Genomic DNA, 21,696 nt, shown 5'->3' with positions numbered 1-21,696 from the left:
GGGGCTGGGACCACTTCCCTGGGGACCCTGTTCCAGTGCTCAAGGCCCCTCTTCTAGGTGAAAAACTTTTTCCTGATATCCAACCTAAGGCTTCTCTGACTCAGCTCCAGCCATTTCCTGTCCTTGCTCATGGGAGTGAAGAGATTGGTACTGGCCCCTGCACTGCCCCTCAGGAAGATGTTGAAGAGCTCAAGTGAGGTGTGACCTGAGTCTCCTCCAGCTGAACAAACCAAGTGTCCTCAGCTGTTCCTCACAGACCCCCTGCAGACCCTTCTCCATCCTTGTGACCTCCTCTGGACACTGTGCAATGGCTTTATGTCTTTGGTATGTTGTGCTGTCACTCAAGGTGAGGCCACCCCAGTGCAGAGCAGAGTGTGACAATCCCCTCCGTGGCCCTGGCTGCTGATGCTGGGCTTGCTGCCCCAGGACATGGTGGCACTTTGGACTGCCAGGGCACTGCTGACTCATGTTCAACTTGCCCTTGGCCAGGACCCCCAGGTGCCTCCCTGCAGCTGCTCTCCAGCCTCTCCTTCCCAGTCCATACACCAAGGCAGGGGTGCCCCATCCCAGGGGCAGAATCTGACACTGCCCTTGTTAAACTCCACACAGTTGGTGATTGCCCATCTCTAGTTGTGAGGTCTCTCTGCAGAGCCTCTCTGCCCTCCAGGCAGGTGACAGCTCCTCCCAGTTTAGTGTCATCAGTAAATTTACTGATTATCTCTTCAAGTCCTGGGTTCAGGTCGTTAATGAGGATGTTGAAGAGCCAGGGCTGACAGTGGAGCCCTGCAGAGCCCACTGGTGACCACTGCCAGCATGGTGCCACCCCAGCCACTGCCAACCTTGGTGCCTGACCCCTGAGCCAGCTGCTCACCCATCCCACAATGTGTTTATCCAGATGTTTGCTGGACACTTTGTCCAAAAGCATTCTGGGAGACTCAGTACCAAAAGCTTTGCTGAAATCCAGAAAGATTCCATCTGCTGGCTTTCCTGCATCAACCGAGTGGTTTTTACCCTGTCATAGAAGGAAAATCAGACTTCACAAGCAGGAGCCTTCCCTTCATGAAGCCGTGCTGACTCTGACTGATGCCTGTATTGTCCTCCAGGTGTTTTTCAATACTTCCCAGAATAAATTTTTCCGTGATTTTATTGGGTATCAAAGTTAGACTGACTGGCCTGGAGTGTCTGGGATTCTTGTCCTCCTTGACAATCAGGACATTTGCCTGTGTCCATCCAGCTGGGACCCCTCAAATCCCAGATGTCAGCTCTGTGTTTGCTCTGACTTCTCCAGGGGAAGCAGCCTGCTCACACCTGCATGTCTGAGCTTCTATTCGCCTCAGGCAAACCCACTCTGAGGGCAGTAATGGTTAAAAGAATAATTAAAATATTTCCTGACTATGCGCACAAAGTCATTGCAGATAAAACAATCTGTTCAAAAGCTCTTTAAGGTGGGACTCACAGGGCACAAGTGAACTGCCACAATAGTCAGGTTGGAAAAAAAAGTCTTAATCATATCTGTATTTAGTACAAAATCCCAGCTTCAGGGGAAGTTGAGGAATGTGTTATTCCAGAGGGAATTGTCTTAAGTGGACATACTGTACTTGTTGTTCTTTGCAAAGCAAAGATAAGGAGTCTGCCACATTCTGCTGTTTAAATTAAATTGTCTGGTTACATTTCAGGGATTTTGGTGGCTCGGAAACAGTTTGGTGCCGTTTTGTGAGTATTTTCTTCCTTGTGCATTTCAGTTCTCTGTTTGAGGAACTGTCTCCCGTTTTTCCTGTAGAAAGCAGGCGTTCTTTATTTGGCTGGATGTGTGGGGCATAACTCCACCAAGCTCACTCACTTGTAATAGAAAATGCATCTGTTTCTATACTCTATTTTATATACATATTCACCAGTGTTACTGGAATAAACTTACATATGATAATCCTTTCCCCTAAAATCAATATCATGTTTTCTCTTCCCTTTCTGCATGCTTTCTTTTGTCCTGGTCCTCTTTGGTAGTCCCTGGTGGTTGGCAACCTCAAAGTCGCACCTGAGCTAGTAAAAGTTTGCACAACTGAGCTGGTTGCTTTCCAGTTCTTCCTACAGAAAAAGCATCGTGCAGTTCCATAGGCCAGTGGGTTTTTAAAAAATATGCATTGTATTAACCTGATGCCTTTTCTGGGGCTACCTAAAAACCGAGGCCAGACAAAATTAAGGGAATAAAAAGCAGTTGCATTTATTGAAGGGCCTTCAGGTACATCTCAGGCAGACAAAGCCCCACCAGGGGCTACACCCAAAAATGGACAGAAACCTTTCCTGGAAACAAAGGAAAACCAGGAAAACCTCAGTCAATAACCGGTGGTCAGGAAAATTCAGGGGGAGCCATGTGGGGGTTTGAACTCAGGGGGATCCTGTTGGGGTTGGGGGAGGGGCCCTGCAGCATCTCCTCAAACACCCCCAGGCTTGGGGGCCTTGATGTCTTCACCTCCCACCTCCATCCTGCGGCTCTGAGGAACTCGGGGTGTCCTTGTCCCCCATGCCTGTGTTCCGGGTGGTCTTGGGGTGTTCTCCAGGTTGGGAGTGGCCAAAGCAGCCACAGGGTTTGGGGCTTGGGCTCTGCAGGAAGTTTTGTGTCTCCGCTTCAGTGCCATGTCCGGGACTTCAGCTCCTTGGCACGGGTGATTTCCTAGAGTCGGTGATGGGAAAAGCCAGGTTTAGGTGGGAAAAACTTGGTTTAGGTAGGAAAAGCTGGGTTTAGGTGGGAAAAGCCGGGTTTAGATGGAAAAAGCTGTGTTTAAATGTTGCATTTGGACAGTGGGTGAAACACTGGAAATTCTGGTGCTGACAGGGGTTCTGCAGCTTCCCTGGAAATTTCCCTTTGCTCTGCCTTTGATGAATCTGAAAGAGCCACAGTCAGTTTGGGGTGAGCCCAAGACTCAAGAGAGATGGAAAAGATGTGGAAGGACCTAGAGGCTGACTGGGAATACTGGGAGTGAACTGAAAGCACTGGGAGTGAACGTCACACTTCCAGAGTGATGTGGGGATAGCACTGGGAGCACTGGGGGAGACAAGGTGTGAGACTGGGATGATGCTGCAGGGAGCAACACTGAGTGAACTGAGAGTCAGCTGGGAGCGCTGGTTGGAACTGGGAGTACTGAGCTGAGGTGCTGGGAGCACTGGGAGGGGACACTGGGAGCAGTGGACATCCCATCGTGTCCCATTTACTTGAGTCCAGCTCCCCCCTGGCTGGGCAGGCAGGGAGGGATTGTGGTGTCCCCGCGGTTTTCAGATCCCCCCAAGCAGTGAGGGTTTGATTGACAGCTGAGGGGGAACGGGTGGGGGGGATGCAAGGGGTTGTCCAAATGGGGGATTTGGGGTGTTCTGGGAACAGGAGTGGCCCCTAGGAATGAGGGAACCCAGGAATGAGTCACCCAGAGCCCCCTGAACTCCCCATACCCAGATATGGAGACCCTCTTTAACCTCTGTTCCTGGGCACAGAGACCCCCTGCACTCCCTTCCCTGCCACCAGGACTCCTCTGAACGCCCTTGTCCTCAACCAAGACCCCCCTGAACCCTCTTATCCTGAACCGGGACCCCCCTGAAAGCCCTTATCCTGAACTGAGACCCACCTCAATACCCTTATCCTGAACTGAGACCCCCCTCAATGCCCTTATCTTCAACAGGGACGCCCCTGAACCCTCTTATCCTGATCCAGGACCCCCCTGAACCCTCTTATCCTGAATCGGGACCCCCCCGAACGGCCTGATCCTCAACCGGATCCAGGACCCCCTGAACCGCCCATTCCCGGGCGCAGGGAGCCTTCGCAGCCGCTTTGTTCTGGCACTGGAAGCCTCCTGCACACCCTGAACGCCCCTGATCCTCTCACCAGGGAACCCCTGGAACCTCCAGCCTTCTATCGCAGGACCCCTTGAACCTCCCAGTCGCCTCTCATGAGACCCCCTGCAGCCCCCAATGCGCTTCTCTCCCCCAGACCCCAAACCCCGGGTCTGCTTTGGCTGTTCCCAGCCTGGAGGGCACCCTGAGCGTCTGATAGGGGATGTCATACTTTGAGGAAAGGCATTTGCAGATTTTATTCTTGTTAGCACAGTGCATGAGTCAGGGTTTCCCCCAAAGGCCAGGGTTTCCCAAAGGCCAGGGGTTACCCCAAAGGTCACTCCCTGCTCCCCCAACAGCAAAGTTTTGCATGATAAGGCCATTTTAACAAGTGAAGGTGTCAGTGCTCATTGGTTACAGACACCAGAACTTTTGATTAATTAATATCTCAATTTGCTGGTTCCGTCTCCCCCCTCCCATGCGAGTTATCCCAGGGTGCGACTCTTCCTCCCTGGGGTCTGAGCAGGTGAGCGATGGCTCCGGGCTGGACGAGCTCTGGCCGCCATCTCCCACTGCCAGAATTTCCTTTTCCTGCAGGAATTTCTTGGCCCAAGCTCTCAGTTGCCAGTCATTATTTGTCACCTGACAGTGACAGTGAGAGGGTAAGGGACACTGACAGGGACAGTTGCAGTGACACTGACAGGGACTGTGGCCCGGACAGACCCAACCCAGACCCCTCCCACACACCCCAGCCCAACAGGGTCCCCAAAACCCCCAGATCCCTGTCCCTCCCAGTGCTTCCAGTGAACCCTCCAGTGCTCCCAGTAACACCCCCAGTGCTCTCAGTGACTCACCCAGTGCTCCCAGTATCCCTTTCCAGTGTCCCCTGTACTTCCAGTATCCCATGTGCCACTCCCAATATCCCCAGGATGACCAGTTCCCCCCAGTATTCCCAGTATCCGTTTCCTGTTACCCCAAATACCCCCATGTCCCTCCCAGTTCTCCCCAGATCTCCCCCAATGCTGTCACTATTCCCCGAGTCCCTCCCAGTGCTCCTCCAGTGCTCCCAGTTACCTTCCGCACCTCCCAGTGCTCTCCCCCTGGTGCTCCCAGTATTCTCCCAGCACTTCCATTTAGAGTGGTACTGGGAGAGAAAGCGCTTCCAATTCCTTCACAGGGCTCTCAGGATCCCTCCAGGTGCTCCCAGTACCGTTCCCAGTGCTCCCAGCATCACTCCCAGTGTCACGTGGGGTACAACCACTTTTGGGTGTTGGCACCTGCCTGGGCCGGGCTGGGAGCAGAGGAGTGGGAGGAAGAGGAGGTACAGAGGAGAAGGAGGAAAAGGAAAAGTCAGGAGGAAGAGGAAGAGAAAAAGAGAAAGAGAAGCAGAGCCAGCAGTTCCCCTGCCTGCCGCAAAGGTCAGAGTTCCCCCACCGGGGGGGGGATGCTCCATCATCGGCCCCCCCCAAAACGTGCAGGTGAGTGTAAAGCACGGAAGAACTCCACAGCTTGTAAAATGGTATGTATTTATTCAGTGCTGAGGTGCATAGGGATAGCTCCTCCAAAAACATGCATGCCTTTGGTGACCTGCACCTCTCTTTTTGTTCTCTATGTAAGGAAAATTAATTCACCAACACCAGAGGTTTATGTCCAAAAAGAAGACAGAGGAGTCCTTTTTGCTTTATTCGAATAAAGGGAGAGGCCATGGGGCATTCCCCTGGGATCTCTCAAATTTTTGGAGGACGCAGCCTCCTTTTATCCCAATTTCCCGGCCGCTTTTCCCTCTCTCTTTCCCCGTTGGCTGAGGTACTTGAGAGGCGCAGACTTCCCGGAACGCCTGACACCTGAGATTCCCCTCTAATGTATAACCCTTCCTTTTAATTTTTAATTCTTATAGAATTCATAGTTTCCCCCCCTGTTGCTTCTTTCATCTTCTGTTACCCAATTTGATTTACCAGCAAACCTACAGTTTGTTTGCAAAGGCAAATCTCTTTTTCCATTCATCAATCAGTGTAATCCCTCCCACTGTTTCTTTTATCTCTAGGTGCTAACTTTATCTACCAACAGATCTACAATTTATTTGTAAAGACAAATGTAACATTCCTCTCATCTACAAGCTAGGACTACACAATACATATTCGTTTCCTACCTCCGCCTGTCCCTGCTTCGTATTAAAATTAGCTCCACACCTCTTTGTGACTCTGCACTGCTCCTTGTTGGTCGCTCTGGTGGCCTGGGGGTCTTTGGAATGAAGTAAATAATCTTCATCTCAGTTGACCTTTTCACATCGCCTTTTCTGTGCATGCATATTAGTCTTTGGTCACTTTCCAGACCTTTATACCACTTTTCATTGACTCTGGGGTCTAAGGAATCTCCCTTATCTGGAAGAGGCTTCACTTTTCCGTCTTGTGCATTCTGTAAGTCGTACAGAGCTGTCTGACACACAGCGCCATCCCGGTGGGCTTGCAAGCAGCTGGACGGAGGGGCCAGAGACAAAGGGAGAGGGATCGAACCCTGCTGATAACACAGCTGACAGAGGCGTGTCACTGAGCTGATAGAGCAGCCTGCTAGCGACTCTGGGGGTGGGTCGAGTGAAGCCTTGTTTTTGCTGCTATTTTGTGTCACATTGAGTCGTTAAGTGTGTCGGTGAGTGAATAAGCGAGTGAGATGTACCTCTGGTACGGAGCGAGTGCGGGGCTCTATCCGCGTTTCTGACTTTGGGCGACTGAGGCGGCCAGAGAGCAGCAAAGCGACCAGGGTCAGTGTGGGGTGAGTGCAAGTGTGAATGGAGGAGTGTTGTGCTCGAATACAGAGTGGTTAGCGTTTGTTTTAATCGTGGATAGACAAATTGAAGGAGTTTCTCCTCAGTAGTGGTTTGGGCTTGATCCCTGGGAATTTATTGATCCAATAAATCATTGGATAGAAAGAGGGAATGAACAAGTCTATCTAGGAGGGATATACGAAACCTCTGCAGAGAGGTTAGTAGCCTTGGACTGGGAACAACCTGCAGTAGAGACTCTGGGTATTCCAGAAGGGGTGAACAGGATAGCTTGTTTTTTTGGGGAGATTTAGAGCTGTCAGAGGATCAAGGAGTTGGCATCTGGCGTGGGTTTTATTACAGTGTAGAGATTGTGAAATACACTGGTGGTGTTGCTCTAATAACCAGCTGGGCATATGCCCCAAGTGCTAATTGAAAAACTATCCTAATCAAGTCAATGTTGAACCTAAAATTCTGAAGTTAGTGTGTGGAAAGTCACATTGGGTGCCCACGAATTGGGGCTGTGTGTGGGAAGAAAACTGGGAAAGAACAGTGAAGTTGTGTTGAGGAAAAATTTAGCTGGAAATGAGACAGGACAAGATGGAGAAGATAATGGGAACTGGACAAAGAGATCCCTGACATGGATGTATTATTGCACATTGGAAAGACGTTGCTGGATATGGGGGCACAGAAAACAAAAGCAACCTTATTAGATTCTGCAAGGACCGGTGGCCTTTATATAAATTGGATGAGGGAGCGAAGTTGCCACCCAGTGGAACTTTGGATTATAACACGCTATTACAGCTCATGCTATTTCTTGGGAGGGAAGTGGACAGAGGTAGCATATGCAGATATGTTTTTCTCCCTTCGAAATCACCCTGAATGGCAGAAGGAATGTGGGCTCAGGGCTCCATCTGGCCCTTTGGTATTGGCACTAGAGAAGTAGAGTAAGACTAAGAGAGGAAAGCTCAAGCGTTGTTGTTCAGCGTGTAGTATAGGGCAAAGATGCACAAAATTTGATAAAGTTTACCAGTCCAGGAACAAGATCTGGCAGACTATTTGCTCAGGTCTCCCCATATAAGACAGGAAAAGGATGAGGATGGGGATGCAGTACCATCAGCCCCAGTCCATTCATCCCCTCTGATCACACACCAGACTAGACAACAGACACAGGTATTATAGGCACCTCTGCGAGAGGCAGTGGGACCAAAAAAGGAAGGGTATTGGTTAAAACTCCTTTCTCCTCAATTGACTTGGAGGCATGGGAAAAGGTTGCTAAAAATTACTGCCGCAATCCAGTTAACATGGCTAAATGTCTACGATATATAATAACATAATCCAGATTGGAATGATATGCAATTATTATTGGATGCACTGACCGAGACAGAAAAACAATTAATTATAAAAATGACAGGGGACCAGCAGAAGATTATTGTAAAATCCAGCAACTGGATGTGAAAGATTATTTCCCACTCCAAAAATCCACAGTGGGACCCAAACAGATCAGCAGAATTGAGAAAGCTGGAAAGCTATCAGGAATGGATTGCAAAGGGGATGGAAAGAGCCATTCTCAAGACAATAAATTGGTCAGTGTTGTATGAAATTAAGCAAGGGCCCTCTGAGTCTCCATCCGAATTCCTCGATTGATTAAGGGACGCAATGCATCGCCATACACCACTGTTAACCTTGGGTCTGAAGCAGGGATACAGCAGCCAGTCAATTTATTCTTGGGGCAATCTATGGGTGACATAAGATGTAAACTTCAAAAGATACGGGGGACTGAAGGGAGGAACTTAGAGACTCTGATGGATGAGACGTGGAGAGTGTTTAGCAACTGGGAAGAAGGAAAGAGGAGGTTTGTAGCTGTCATAAGTGAGAGGGAGAGAGGAAGACATGGACAGGGACCACCTAGACAAGGCCCGTCCTGGCTGTGTTGCCTTTAGGAGCTGGAACAGAGATCACACAGAGTTAGGGGAAATAAATGGGTATTTATTGAAAGGCCTTCAAAGGCCACACCCTGGCAGCAACAGTGCCACAGCGTGGCCCCTGCCCTGCCCGAGTGGCTCCAAGGTGGATGCAAAAGAGGGCTTGGTCACATGATTTCACATTTTTATAGACTTCAGTCCATTTACATACAGGAGTCAACCATCCAATTAATAGTTTCAAAGTAAGGTGTCCTCCTCCTCTTCTCCTGGCTGGCCCGCCCTCCTCTTCTCACGTTGTTTATACTTTGGTCCTGGAGTCTGAAGAAACTGTCCTTGAGCCCATAGCTGGTATCGGACTGTTTTACCTTTATCACCCTAAAGCACAACGGAAAGCATACCCAAGCAGAACAGAAAGCTGGGTTCTAAAGGCATCAGCTGGGCAGAGACCAGTGTGAGATCTGTAAGAAATATGGTCACTGGAAAAATCAATGCCCAGAATGAATGTGGTGGGTCTCAGGAAAAGGGAAAAATAATTGCACATGTAACAGAAGTCTGAGGAGGACTGGTAGATCTCACCCCAGGAGATCCATTGGTTAAGAAATTGAAGCTGGGAGGAAAAGGGTAAAAGATGAAATTTCTGGTTGACACAGGGGCAATGTATTCGGCTCCAAAAAAGATTCTGGCACCTGTAGGGAAGGATGATGTTACAGTAATAGGAGCAAGTGGCCAACCTGAAAAAGCATATTTTTGCAAAACATTAAAGTATGGGTGTAAGAGTCGGTCCAAAGTTTGTCTGATCTGCCTCACAACCATCATCAGAAACTGAGACCTGGGACCGCTCCACTCACCTGAGTTCTGGCCTGGCCGAGGTGGATGCTTGCCAAGGACTGTTTGTAGGTGTGCTTGGAGCTTGCCATGGTATGCTGCTCTCAAGCAGGGTACTGGCTGTAGTGTCCTGTTCCACCTGTTTGTTGGAGCAATGATATCCTCATACAATAGTCTGTAAATCTTCCCACCTTTTGGCCAGAGGCCACTTGCTTTGGAAAAGGACTATAAAAAGTGACTTTCCTAAAAAGACTTTGAGATCTCTTTCTCCCCAACGGATTGAAGATACATCTCATCAGATAACCACGAGGATGTGTCCCATCTGTTGGTAGCTCTATCCCATCCTCTCTCTCTCTCCCCTTTTCTTCGTTTCCTTTACCTCTCTCTCTCTCTCGAAAAACTGAATTGTTGGCACTCAATAAACTCCATTATTACTTTCTGCTTAACAAAACCTGACTCTCTTGCCTTTTGTCTTTTGCACCCTGGGGTTGAATGAACCATCACGACTCCCGCTTGGGTTGAGCTGATCGTGACAATAGGCCTGGAAAGCAGTGGGGTATTCATAAATTTCTATACCTGCCCCAGTTCCCCGAGACATCTAGGGAGAGATCTGTTAGGACAATTACAAGTAACCATTAAATTTAAAAATGGGGAGGTTATTCTGGAAGTAAATTATTAACAGTACATAGAGGCATTTTAAGTTTAGTGTTAACAGCTGTTCAAATGGAGGGTGAAATTAGTGAAGAAATAATAAATCAAGTGTTTCCTGGAGTGTGGGCTTCTAATGTACTAGGGAGGACAAAAACTGCACCTCCCATAGTAATTAAACTTGAGGAAGGAAAACAACCAGTTCAAATTAAACAGTACCGCTTGAAAAGAGAGGACAGGGAAGGAATTAGCCCAATAGTTGAAAACTTTTTGCAATTAGGGTTGTTAAAAGAATGTCAATCTGAGTTCAGTACTCCCATCTTACCGATCCAAAAAGCTGGTGGGTCATATCGGATAGTACAGGATCTAAGGGCTGTTAAGAAAATAAGTGAAGATCTCTATCCCGTAGTGTCTTGGTTTGGAGGACAGGTGTCTGCTAAGAAAAGCAGGAGCTTCCTTTTAAAATGAAGAATGTGAGCCCCCTCCCTCCAAATTATTGTAATTTTGAAATTAAGGGGCTCTCAGGCAAAGATACAGGAAATAGGAATAACAGTTCTTTATTAGAAAAATTAAAATAGAATTAAAATTAAAATAGAAATACAGTATTACAAAGAACAAACCTATAAACACTGACAAAGTCAGAATACAACCTGACGTCCTGTCAATCAGAGTGTTGGTAGCAGTCTAATTAAATGGTGGCTACAGTCCTCCTGCAGTGGCAGATGTGGTTCAGCTGAAGCAGTGCTCCTGTAGAAGGGTGCAGTTTTCCTCTGAAGGTCCAGAGATGACGTGGAAAGGTCCAGTTTTCCTCTGGAATCCAGTGGAAAAAGGGCTACCTTGGTGTCCAAAATCTCGGTTTTTATCTTGCTGGGAAAAGCTTGGCTCCTCCCCCTGGCTGGAGCATCTCTCAATGGGATGATGTAATTTTCTCAGTCATGCACTGGGACTCAATGGGCCATTAACAAAAGATGCCTCCCTGGAAGGAGGATGGGTTGTGAAAAGATAAAGATAACCGCCCCACCTGGTTTTAACAGATGGCCCACTAGCAGATACTATCTGTCATGGAAATAAGGATCACTGCCCCACATGGTCTCAATAGATGGTGATAGATTACATACTTTTGGTCTCATCCTGTATTGCAGCCCAAGACATGTGGTAACAAATCCATACACTTTGCTAATGTGCCTAAGACCAGAGCTAACTTGGTTTACTGTTTTAGACTTGAAAGATGCCTTCTTTTGCTTCCCTCTCCATGAGGACAGACAGAAAATTTTTACATTTGAATGGGAAAACCCTAAAAGCGGGTGCAAATCCCAGCTCATGTGGACGGTGTTGCCTCAGGGATTTAAAAAATCTCCTACCCTGTTTGGAGAGCAACTTGCCAAAGATCTGGAATCCTGGGAGGCTCCCCCAGAAGAAGGAAAGCTACTGCAGTATGCAGACGATCTCCTCATAGCCACCCGGATGAAAGAGGCATGTATAGCCTGGATAGTAAGCCTCCTAAACTTTCTAGGACTTCAGGGATACAGGGTATCAAAGAAAAAGGCCCAGGTAATGAAGCAAAAGGTAATTTATCTGGGTTATGTAATTAGCGCGGGACAACAGACTCTAGGGCAATATCGCAAGGAAGTGATCTGCCAAACCCCAAAACCTCAGACAGTAAAGGAACTGCGAACATTCTTAGGAATGACGGGGTGGTGTAGGCTGTGGATACACAGCTATGGGCTGCTTGTAAAACCTCTCTATGCGCTCATTGCAAATGGAAACAGAGACCTCCAGTGGACAAAAGAGGCCACGTGGGCCTTTTACCAGCTAAAGAATGCTGTAACGTCAGCTTCAGCTGTCAGACTCTCAGACGTGAGTAAACCATTCTTTCTGTTTTTCTGTGAGAAGCAGGGAATTGCCCTGGAGATATTGGCCCAGGACCTGGGTCTGTACTGGAGAGCAGTGGCTTACTTCTCCAAGCAACTAGACACAATAGCCAAGGGATGGTTGGGATGCCTCAGAGCCATTGCTGCAGTGGTGCTGAATATTCAAGAGGCATGCAAACTCACTTTGGGCTAGAAAATGACTGTATTGGTGTCTCACACAGCATCTGCAGTGCTGGAAGTACAGGGCAGGCACTGTCTCTCCCCACAAAGGTTCCTGAAATACCAAGCCATCATGGTGGAACAAGACGATGCAGAGATAGTTGTAACTAACATTATCAACTCAGCTTCTTTCCTTAGTGGAAATCAAGGGGAGCCTCTACACCACAACTGCCTGAAGACTATCAAAGCCACCTACTCCAGCTACCCTGATCTGGATGACCCTTTGGATGACACAGAATCTGGTTCACTGATGTCGTCAGTGGAAAGCGACATGCTGGGTATGCAGTTACCACCTGCGAAGAGGTAATAGAGTCTGCACTCTTGCCAATAGATACCTCTGCACAAAAAGCTGAGATAATTGCTCTAACCCATGCCCTAGAGATTGCAAAGGGAAAGAAAATAAACATTTATACAGACTCAAGATATGCATTTGGAGTTGTACACGCACATGGAGCCATCTGGATAGAAAGTGGACTGTTAAACTTGCAAGGGAAAAACATTAAACATGTGCAGTAAATATTGCAGCTACTGGAAGCAGTTCAGCTACCTGGACAGGTAGTATTTATGCACATTAAGGCACACCAGAAGGTGAGCTCAGAAGAAGGAAATGAGCTGGTGGAGAGAGAGGCAAAAGAAGCAGCAAAAGGTGAGATGATGATTGAGGGAGCTTTAATTCCAGATGGATAGGTACGCCAATATATACCAGAAGAGATAGAAAACTAATAAAGGATCAAGGAAGAACGTATAACCAAGAGGGATGGAGGTTACTGTAGAAGGGATGATGATCATCCCTTCTCATCTCTTATAGTTGTTAGTAACAGAAGAGCACCAGAAAACATACTGGGGAGTAGATGCTCTGTATAACTAATTGGAAAGATTAACTGCCAGAAATTTATACTCTACTGTCATTCAGAAAAGTAACACCAGGTGACAATGAACTGAAATGAAAACTTACTCAAGCAAAATGAGCACATTGTGGTACAGCCTGTAGAAATCTAGTCAATAGAATTGTTTTGTTTGTTTTGCTTGTAGTCATAAGTGTAATCCAGGAATTGGAATGTACCTCTAGACAGAATTGTGCTGAATGGCCTTGGTCCTAAGCTTTCATTCAGTACAAAAGATCCATGGAAAAGCATTCTGATATAAAAGGTATGAACCTATCAACTGTGGTCATGGTTGAAAACCAGGCATATAAATGGCAAGAATAGCAAAAACAAAGGTTGTGGTCCCCCAGAACCCCAAAGTGGGGACCCCCCAAGAGAGGGGAACCCCTGGGATTCCCGGACCGCTGGCAGGGGCTGCTGGGGCTGAAGGGGCACGATGGCCAGAAAGGGGTTCAGGGGATCCCAGTGCCAGAAATGACTGCTCCCAGTATGAGCCCAGTCACTCCCAGTATGATCCTGGTCACTTCCCCTCACTGTGCATGATCCCTGTTGCTCCCAGTATGAACCCAGTCATTCCCAGTCATTTCTTATTATGATACCCTTTGCCCTTAGTTGCTGCCAGTTCCTCCAGCTTTTGTCCAGTGTGTTCCCAGTCCTCCCAGTTGCCCCTAGTATAGTCCCAGTCGCCCCTAGTATAGTCCCAGTCACTCCCAGTATGATGCCAGTCTCTCCCAGCATGGCCCCAGTCACTCACACTTGTCCCCAGTTCTCCCCAGCACATTCCCAGTGGCTCCTAGTGTGGTCCCAGTCACCACCCGCATGGTCTCAGGCACTCCCAGTATATCCCAGCTGCTGTGAACATTCTCATAGTCATTGCCAGGCACTCCTAGTTACCTCAGTATGGTTCAGTTGCCCCCAGGATTACCCCAGTCACTCCCAGTACATCCCAGCTGTCACCAGCATACATCCTGTCGTTCCCAGTTCATCCCAGTGTGTGCACAGTTGGCTTCCAGCATGGGGCTGGTAGCTCCCAGTAGCCCCCAGTCAGGGTCTGTTGACACCCACTATAATCCCAGTATGATCCCAGTCACTTGCAGTCTAATTCCAGTCACTCCCAGACACTCCCAGTATGATACCAGTGGCCCCCAGTGTGATCTTAGTTGCTCCCTGTCAATGTCAACATGACCCCAGTAGCCTCCAGTATGATCCCTGTGACTCCCTGTCTCTCCCAGTGTATCCCAGTCACTTGCACTTCTTACCAGTTCCTTTCTGCATGATTCCAGCTGCTCACTGTCCATCCCAGTATGATTTCAGTAACTCTCAGTGTGATCCCAGTTGCTGCCAGAATAGTTCCAGTTGTTCCCAATTCCTTCCAGTATGATTCCAGTTGTCCCTAGAATAGTCCCAGTCCCTCTCAGCACGGTCCCACTCACTCCCAGTTGTCCCCAGCATGATCCCAGCTGTTCTCAATGTGATTACAGTCCCCCTATATGGTTACAGACACTCCCATTATATCCCATTTGCTCAGTAAGGTTCTAGTTACCTCAGAATGATCCAAGTCTTTCCCAGTTGCCTCCAGCACGACCTGTTTCTGTCAGTTGCCCGAACTATAGTCCCACTTACTCCCAGTGTGATCCCAGTTCCCTCAATATGGTTCCAGTACCTTCCAGCTGATCCCAGTTGCTCCCAATGTCTCCACATTTGCCTCCCAGCATGGGCCCAGTAGCTCCCAGTAACCCCCAGTCAGGTTCCATTCACACCCATTGTAATCTCAGTGGGTCCCAAGATGATCCTAGTAGGACCCATAGTCACTCCCAGTATGGTCCCAGTCACTCCCAGTATGGTCCCAGTCACTTCCAGGATGATCCCAGTCACTTCTGCTACAATACCAGTCGCTCCTGGTATGATCCCAGTCAGTCCCAGATATTCCCAGTATTATTCCAGTCATGCCCAGAGTGATTCCCTGTCCCTCCCAGTGTGGGCCCAGTTGCTCCCAGTCACCTCCAGCATAGTTCCAGTCACAGCCAGCAATTTTCCAGTCACTCCCAGTCTGATTCCAGTAGGATCCCAGTTACTCTCAGATACTCCCAGTGCTATTCCAGTCACTCCCAGTCTGATGCCAGCCAGTTCCAGTAAGATCCCAGTATGACCCAGGCATGGGCACAGCTGCTCCCATTATTATCCAATGTGGTTCCAGTTGCTCCAATTTACCCCCACTATGGTTTCAGTCTTTCCCAGTGTATCCCAGTTGCTGCTAGCATGTTCCTAGTCACCCTCAGTGCAGTCCCAGTTGCTGCCAGTATGATCCAGTATGGTCCCAATGTCCCTCAGCATGCTTGTAGTAATTCCCAGTCACTCTCAGTGATGCCAATCCTGGGATGCCCCACCCCTCTCTGTGTTCCCCCCTCCCATACTCCCGAGAGGAGCCCCAAGGGCTGGCAGTCCCTGCCCAGGGTCCCCACCAAGCAGCAGTTTGGATCTGCAGCCCCCAGATTTTCCAGTTTCCCTCTCCTGTTCCCCGGGCCGGGTTCCCTCCAGTCCCAGAGGGTGGGAGCAGCCGAGAGCCCCACACTGCCCATCCCGACCTGTCCCGACTCCATCCCTGCTCCTGCCGCGGGCTGCGAGGGCTTCGGGAATGGCGCACCGAGGGTGTCACTGCTGCTAGGGAGGAGGAGGGATGGAATAGGAGAGATGGAGAGGTGTGTTGGTTTCACGTGCTTGGGGGGAGGGGTGGATTCACCTCAGGGCAGGCTCCATGAGGCTGGGGAGTGGGAGGGACTCTCCTGTTTCCGGGAGCTTCCCCTGTGAGCTGCTGGCACCAATCAGAGAGCTGATTTGGTGATGGACAGCTTGGAAAACCACTGAAAAATTATTTCGCTTTCACAAATCACAGTGGATCAGGTTTGCTGGCTCTCTTTCGGCTTCTGGTCTCCAGGGGTGGTGGTCCCTGGCCGGGGGGCTGCGGCCCGGCTCTGCGCTTGGCCTGGAGTCCAGCCCAGTGCCCCAGCTCTGCTGGGGGCCCGGCTTGGGACCCCGGCCTCGGCTTGGTGGGGGGCCCGGCCCGGCCGCATGGTCCCGACCCCCCCTCCCTGACCGCATGGCCCCGCGCAGCCCGGAGCTCCCCTCTCCACGTGGCATGGCCGAGCAGGGGGGATTGGGGAGCCACCAAAGGCTCTCCCTTCCCCCCTCCCCTCCTCGCTCTGAGAGAAGAAGCCTCCAGCTGCCCCTGTTGTTTCTTCACGATCTGGATACAATTGTAACTTCTTTATGCCTGGATAAGATCCTCGATTTTTCTAAGCATTCCCTGAATGAGAAGAAATGAAAGCTTGGAGACTACAAAAGTCAGCGGAAGGAAGATAAAGTTCCTGGTGGGAAGAGATTAAAAAGATGCAAACTGATAAGTAGCTGAAAACCCTTTTTGTGGGCTAAGGGGATTGCGACTTCACTAAAATTCCTTTAGACTGTGAAATATACTTGGGGAGGTTTGGCGTGCTTGAGAAGAAGACTTTTTTGCCTTGGGGAAATTGAGCTCTCTGTTTTGGGACTGGAATATGAACAGAGACATTTGATAGAGAAAGAGATGAAGAGAATTTTGCTTTTTGCACCAGCCTGCCTTTAAAAGTGGTACCCCGTGTGTGAATCGTAACCTATAACACGGCTCTGGAAGGACTGTGTAAATGGGAGGAAAATTCATGGTTCTGTAGGTCCCGGGCGGATGCAGATTGTGAAGGTGAAGACACCCCCTAAGCCATAACTAAAAAAGGGACTTTTCTCTCTTAAGTGAACTGAACTGATTATTTGAATGTATCACTGACTGAAGTGCTCTCTGTATGTTTGTTGGTAAAAAATGTTGAATGAAGGGGAGGAGGGAACAATCTAGGGATCTTATTCTGATTTTTCTTTTTTTTTGTGTTATTAATAAATTTCTTCTTGTACTTTTTTAAGTTTTAAGCCTGCCTTGTCTCTACTCCTGTGTCCTATCTCTAAAAGAAATTAAATATATTAAGGTTGGCAAACCCAAGTCACACCGTGACAAGAGGGAGAAAGGATGGAAGTAGGAGAAGGAGGTGGGGTTAGGGAGACTTACTTTGCTGACACCTAACATAAAAATGACAGAAGAACACAAACGTAGAGAGAAGAGGTTTATCATTCAATATAAACCTGACTGTGATGATAACTTTATGGCCTGGGATTTTGGAAGGAGGTTTACAGCAACTCTCCTTCTGCCTCAGAAGCTTCAGGGGCAGCCTTGAAACAATTGAATCAACTAGGTTGTTGGCTAAGTATGCAATCTCTTGCCATTTCTCCCGCAGTGAGCAATTTGTTAATTGATGTTCATGGTGTGAGACATGCAACTCTGCAAAACAGAGCAGCGGTTCATTTTCTTTTGTTAATGCATGGACATGGATGCAAAGACTTTAATGGAATGTGTTGCATGAATCTTTCTGACCATTCAGTATCTATACATAAGAGTATACAACAATTCCAGGATATGACCAAACTCAGAGTTGAAGAAGGATCATGGTTAAATGATCTGTTTGGTTGGCTGAGCCTTAGACCATTGTGGAGAGAATTTTTGAAAATAGGCATGTACGTGTTGATTGTCAGCATAGTTATCAAGGTATTTGTGCCTTGTCTACTTCATGTATCCAACAGCGGCTTGACAAAGCTGTCCTTTCTCCTTGTGTCCAGTCTGGACCTCCCCAACTGCCCTTGGTGCCAGTATTTCTTTTTCAGGCTGTTTTATACAATGAAGAAAAGCTCCACTATCTGTGGAACCTCCCTTCAATCCCCCTCCGGCTTCTCCTGTTCTTTCCTCAGTCTCCACTGAGCCCAGGGCCCTCAGACCCTGCCTGATGGTTATGTGATGAGGCCTCCAAACCCAGTCTTGGGAGATTTTTGGGTCCTCTCCAAGGTCTTTGAAAATGGAAACATAGTGGTCAAAGTCCAAGAAAAATGGACTTTGATTTCTCCCAAATTTTTCAGTGACAAAACAAGGGTCCATATCTTGAAATTGAATCAGGGTGGATTTACATTTGTTAGAAGGAGGAAATTTACAATGACAGTGGCACAAAACTGCAACTGCTTTTCCAGAGAAGTGTTGCTGTATAGGCGGGTGTGACACACATAGAACTCCACACTTCAAGTGGCCAAATACATTTATTACAAGAGCATGCTGTCTTTTATACCCTCTGCACAGTTTACAGTTTCTTCATTGGCTACAATAAATCAACATAACAATCATTGGCAGAAAAATCTTCACTTCTATTCTTCCCATGGCCTTTCTAAAAATACTTTCCCCAGCTGCAGGGTTTTCTTCCCTGGTTATCTTCTTTTTCCTTCAAGTGCAGAGCTTGGCTCGGGCAGGAATCCTCCCACCAGGGAATGAGCCCCGACAGTGTCTGAGCCTCAGCAGGACCAATGCACAGCAGCGACTGAGGGGATTCCTGTGTCCCCGTGCGGGAGTCAGGACTCTGGGCCTTGGCTCAACAGGGCAAAGTTCTCATGCTGGGACAGACTCAGGGCTGCCCCCGGGGCGTGCGGGGCTTGGCCATGGGGCGCAGAACGGACACGTGGATAAGCGAACACACGGACAACGGCCCCGGCGCTTCAGTTGCAGCGGCAGCAGCGGCAGCAGCAGCAAGTCTACAGACCCTCTCGATCTCTTGTTCCTCCTCTCCCTCTCCCGCAGTCTCGCACCCTCTTCCCCGGTGTCCCTTTCCCGGACCCTCTCTCCTTCTCCCCTTCTCCCCCTCTTCCCCTGCCGGGCCATGCTCTGAGCCCGTCCCCGACCCCGGGCGGTGCTGCCCCTGCCCCTGTCCCGTCTCTGTCCCCCACCGTCCCGCCGCGGTCTCGCCTCCGCCCGGCTCTCGCTGTCCTGGCTGTAGCGCTGTTGTCTGGGCATCAGTGCCTGGGGCTGGGGCGGCATCGCCTCTCTTTGGCTTCGCTTGTCCCGGCCCCGGCCCTGGCCCCGGCCCCGGCCCCGGCTCCTCCCGGGGCCTGTGGAGGGCACACGCGGCGCAGCCGCTCCTGCCACTCCCGCTGCGGCTCTCGCGGCCCGAGCTCCACCGGGGCCCGGGGCGGGTGGGGATGCCCGGCCCAGGACCGTCGGGGGGCGGTCGGGAGCCATGTCTAGCCCCTGGCCGAGCGCTGACAGCCGCGTGTCACCCGCAGGGGGCGCGCAGGAGGCCTTGCAGGAGCGGTACCGGCTGGGTTCTCTGCTGGGCAGCGGCGGCTTCGGCAGCGTCTTCTCGGGCACCCGGCTCGCGGACGGCGCCCCGGTGAGTGGCGGAGGAGGAGGAGGAGGAGGAGGAGGAAAAGGAGGAAGATGAAGAAGAGGAAGAGGAAGAGGAGGGAGAAGAAGAGGAGGAAGAAGAAGAAGAAGACGAGGAAGGGGAGGTTGGAGCGCGGCGTGCCGGGCGGCGAGCTCAGCCCGCTGCTGCCCCTTGCTCGCAGGTGGCCGTCAAGTGCGTGCCGCGGGATCGCATCCAGCACTGGGACGAGCTGGTGAGTGAGCGGGGCCAGCGGCAGAAGCCGGGGCGTGCCGGGCGGCGAGGAGCCGGGACCCGGCAGGGTAGGAGCGGCCGAGAGCCCTGCAGGGAGAGCGGGCGTGGGGTGAGCGGGGGTGCAGAGCATCCCGGGCTGGCTGAGGAGTCCCAGAGCCCTGGCACGGCCTCAGCCCCGCTGACGGCATCGTGCTCCTCGCGCAGCCCAACGGCGCCCGTGCGCCCCTGGAGATCGTGCTGCTGGACAAGGTGTCCACTGGCTTCCCTGGAGTCACTCAGCTGCTGCGGTGGTTTGAGCTGCCCAGCTGCTTCTTGTTGGTGCTGGAGCGTCCGGAGCGATGTCAGGACCTCTCTGATTTCATCGTGGCCCGGGGGTTCCTGCCGGAGGAGGAGGCGCGGGGGCTGTTCCGCCAGGTGCTGGAGGCCGTGTGGCACTGCAGCAGCTGCAGGGTCCTGCACAGGGACATCAAACTGGGCAACATCCTCATCGACCTGGCCAGCGGGCAGCTCAAACTGATTGACTTTGGCTGTGGCACCTTCCTCCAGGACACAGTCTACACCCAGTTTGCAGGTGAGCCAAGCCTGGGGAATGCTCCTGGGCATCTCATGGCCCAGCCTGGCTGTGGCACCAGGGATTCCCCCCTTTGCTGCAGGTCATGGGATTGCTTCTGCAGCCAAGTTGCTTTTGGGTGGGGGTCAGAGGGGGGCCAGCTGCCAGCCCTGCCAACCGCATTCACCACCCACTCAGCTGTGGCTGGAGCTGGAACAGCCAGCCCGACACAAACCCCATGGGGGTGGCAGAGAGGGGGATCAGACCTGGGCACCGCTCAGTTTGGTGTGCAGGTGAGGAAGGGCTTGAACTGCTTTGCTGCCCTTTTTTGCCTTAGCTTATTAATGTTTTTTTGAGGGCTGGGGGCAGCGCAGGCAGGGAGGAGAGTGGGTTTTTCCCACCACTGGGTGGGCTTTTCTTCTGTGTGTCCTAGTTGGGCATTCCCAGGGCTTCTGCTGCCCTCTCCCAATACCAGTGGCTTCTTTTCCAGCCCCAGTTTTGTGCACAAGAGGCAAGTGCTGGTGAGGAGGCTGCAGGTCACCCCCTGTGCCACTGGTGCAGCCCCCTCATGCCCAGGGGTGCTGGGGCGAGGCTCTGGGAGTAGCAGCATCCCCCTGATGAACTCCAAGTGTATTCCATAGGAACACCATCCTACAGCCCCCCAGAATGGACCTACCTCAAATGCTACCACAGCGAGGCAGCAACGATCTGGTCCCTGGGTATCCTGTTGTACCAGATGGTCTGCGGGAAGCACCCGTTCAAGAAGGGCCAGGACATCATCCGGGGCAAGCTCAAGTTCCCACAAGGGCTCTCTCAAGGTGGATCCTCATCTCTGGGCACAGGGAATACCAGTGCTTGGAGACAGCAGCCAGCTTGTGAGCATCCTGCTCTGGCAGCTGCTGAGGAGGTGGCACATGTCCTGCTCTCCTCCAAAACAGGGAATTGACTGGAAAGTTTAGGCACAACTCTGAGAACATCCAGCAGAGCCCAGGCACGGGAATGGTGGGGCAAAGTGAACAGGATCCTTCTCCAACTGCCTGGTGATTTATGATTTCTCTCCCCAGAGTGCCAAGATATTATCAGTTGGTGTTTATCCATGCGCTCCTTGGACAGGTCATCTGTGGAAGATCTGTTCTATGACCCTTGGCTGCAGGGTGTTTGTCTGCCCTAGAAAATGGGAGAGATTCACAGGCACCATTTGATCCAGGAGCCTGGATCAAACAGCTCCACACATCTCTTGGTGATAAGAAGCAAAGAAACCCAGACTTCTTTGTCCTGCCTATACCATGGAGCAGGGGTCATCAGATGGGAACATCTGTTCTGGAGCTGAGCTGGTCTTGCAAGCACTGGCGGCCACCATCCAACATGGTTTTACTTGTCCTGCTTCAGTGATGGCTGAGTCCCTGGGCAGAGCACAGACAGCCTGGTCTGGCCCCCAGGGAAGGAGAAGCAGCCCCTGGAGAAGCTGTAGCAGGTGGGGCTGCTGCAAGGACAACCTCAAGGATGACAATCTCTTCCTGGACCTGACCACTGGCAGCTGGAGATGATTGACTTTGATTCTGGCACTTGCTTTAAAGACATGCTCCACACCCAATTTGCAGGTGAGTCCCCAGGCAGGGGGATGCTCCCAGATCTGGGCATGGCTTGGCCTGGCTGGGCACCAAAAGTTGCCCCCTTTGCTGGGGCGGATGCAA

At 50.6% G+C, this 21,696-nt stretch overlaps 1 protein-coding gene across 1 annotated transcript; it reads left to right on the top strand.

The window, feature by feature from the left end:
* The first annotated feature begins 12,135 nt into the window (after positions 1–12,135).
* Positions 12,136–21,173, top strand: LOC130261106 (serine/threonine-protein kinase pim-1-like). The gene is given in 7 exon segments (XM_056507020.1): positions 12,136–12,340; positions 18,855–19,057; positions 19,060–19,227; positions 19,403–19,453; positions 19,657–20,023; positions 20,644–20,820; positions 21,067–21,173. Coding segments are annotated over 7 exon segments (1,278 nt in total).
* Positions 21,174–21,696: the final 523 nt, after the last annotated feature.

This window comes from Oenanthe melanoleuca, chromosome 19 (assembly GCF_029582105.1).
Source record: "Oenanthe melanoleuca isolate GR-GAL-2019-014 chromosome 19, OMel1.0, whole genome shotgun sequence".
Classification (NCBI taxonomy): domain Eukaryota; kingdom Metazoa; phylum Chordata; class Aves; order Passeriformes; family Muscicapidae; genus Oenanthe; species Oenanthe melanoleuca.
The sequence above is the reverse complement of the archived record's forward strand: the minus strand, read 5'-3'. Positions and strand labels throughout refer to the sequence as shown.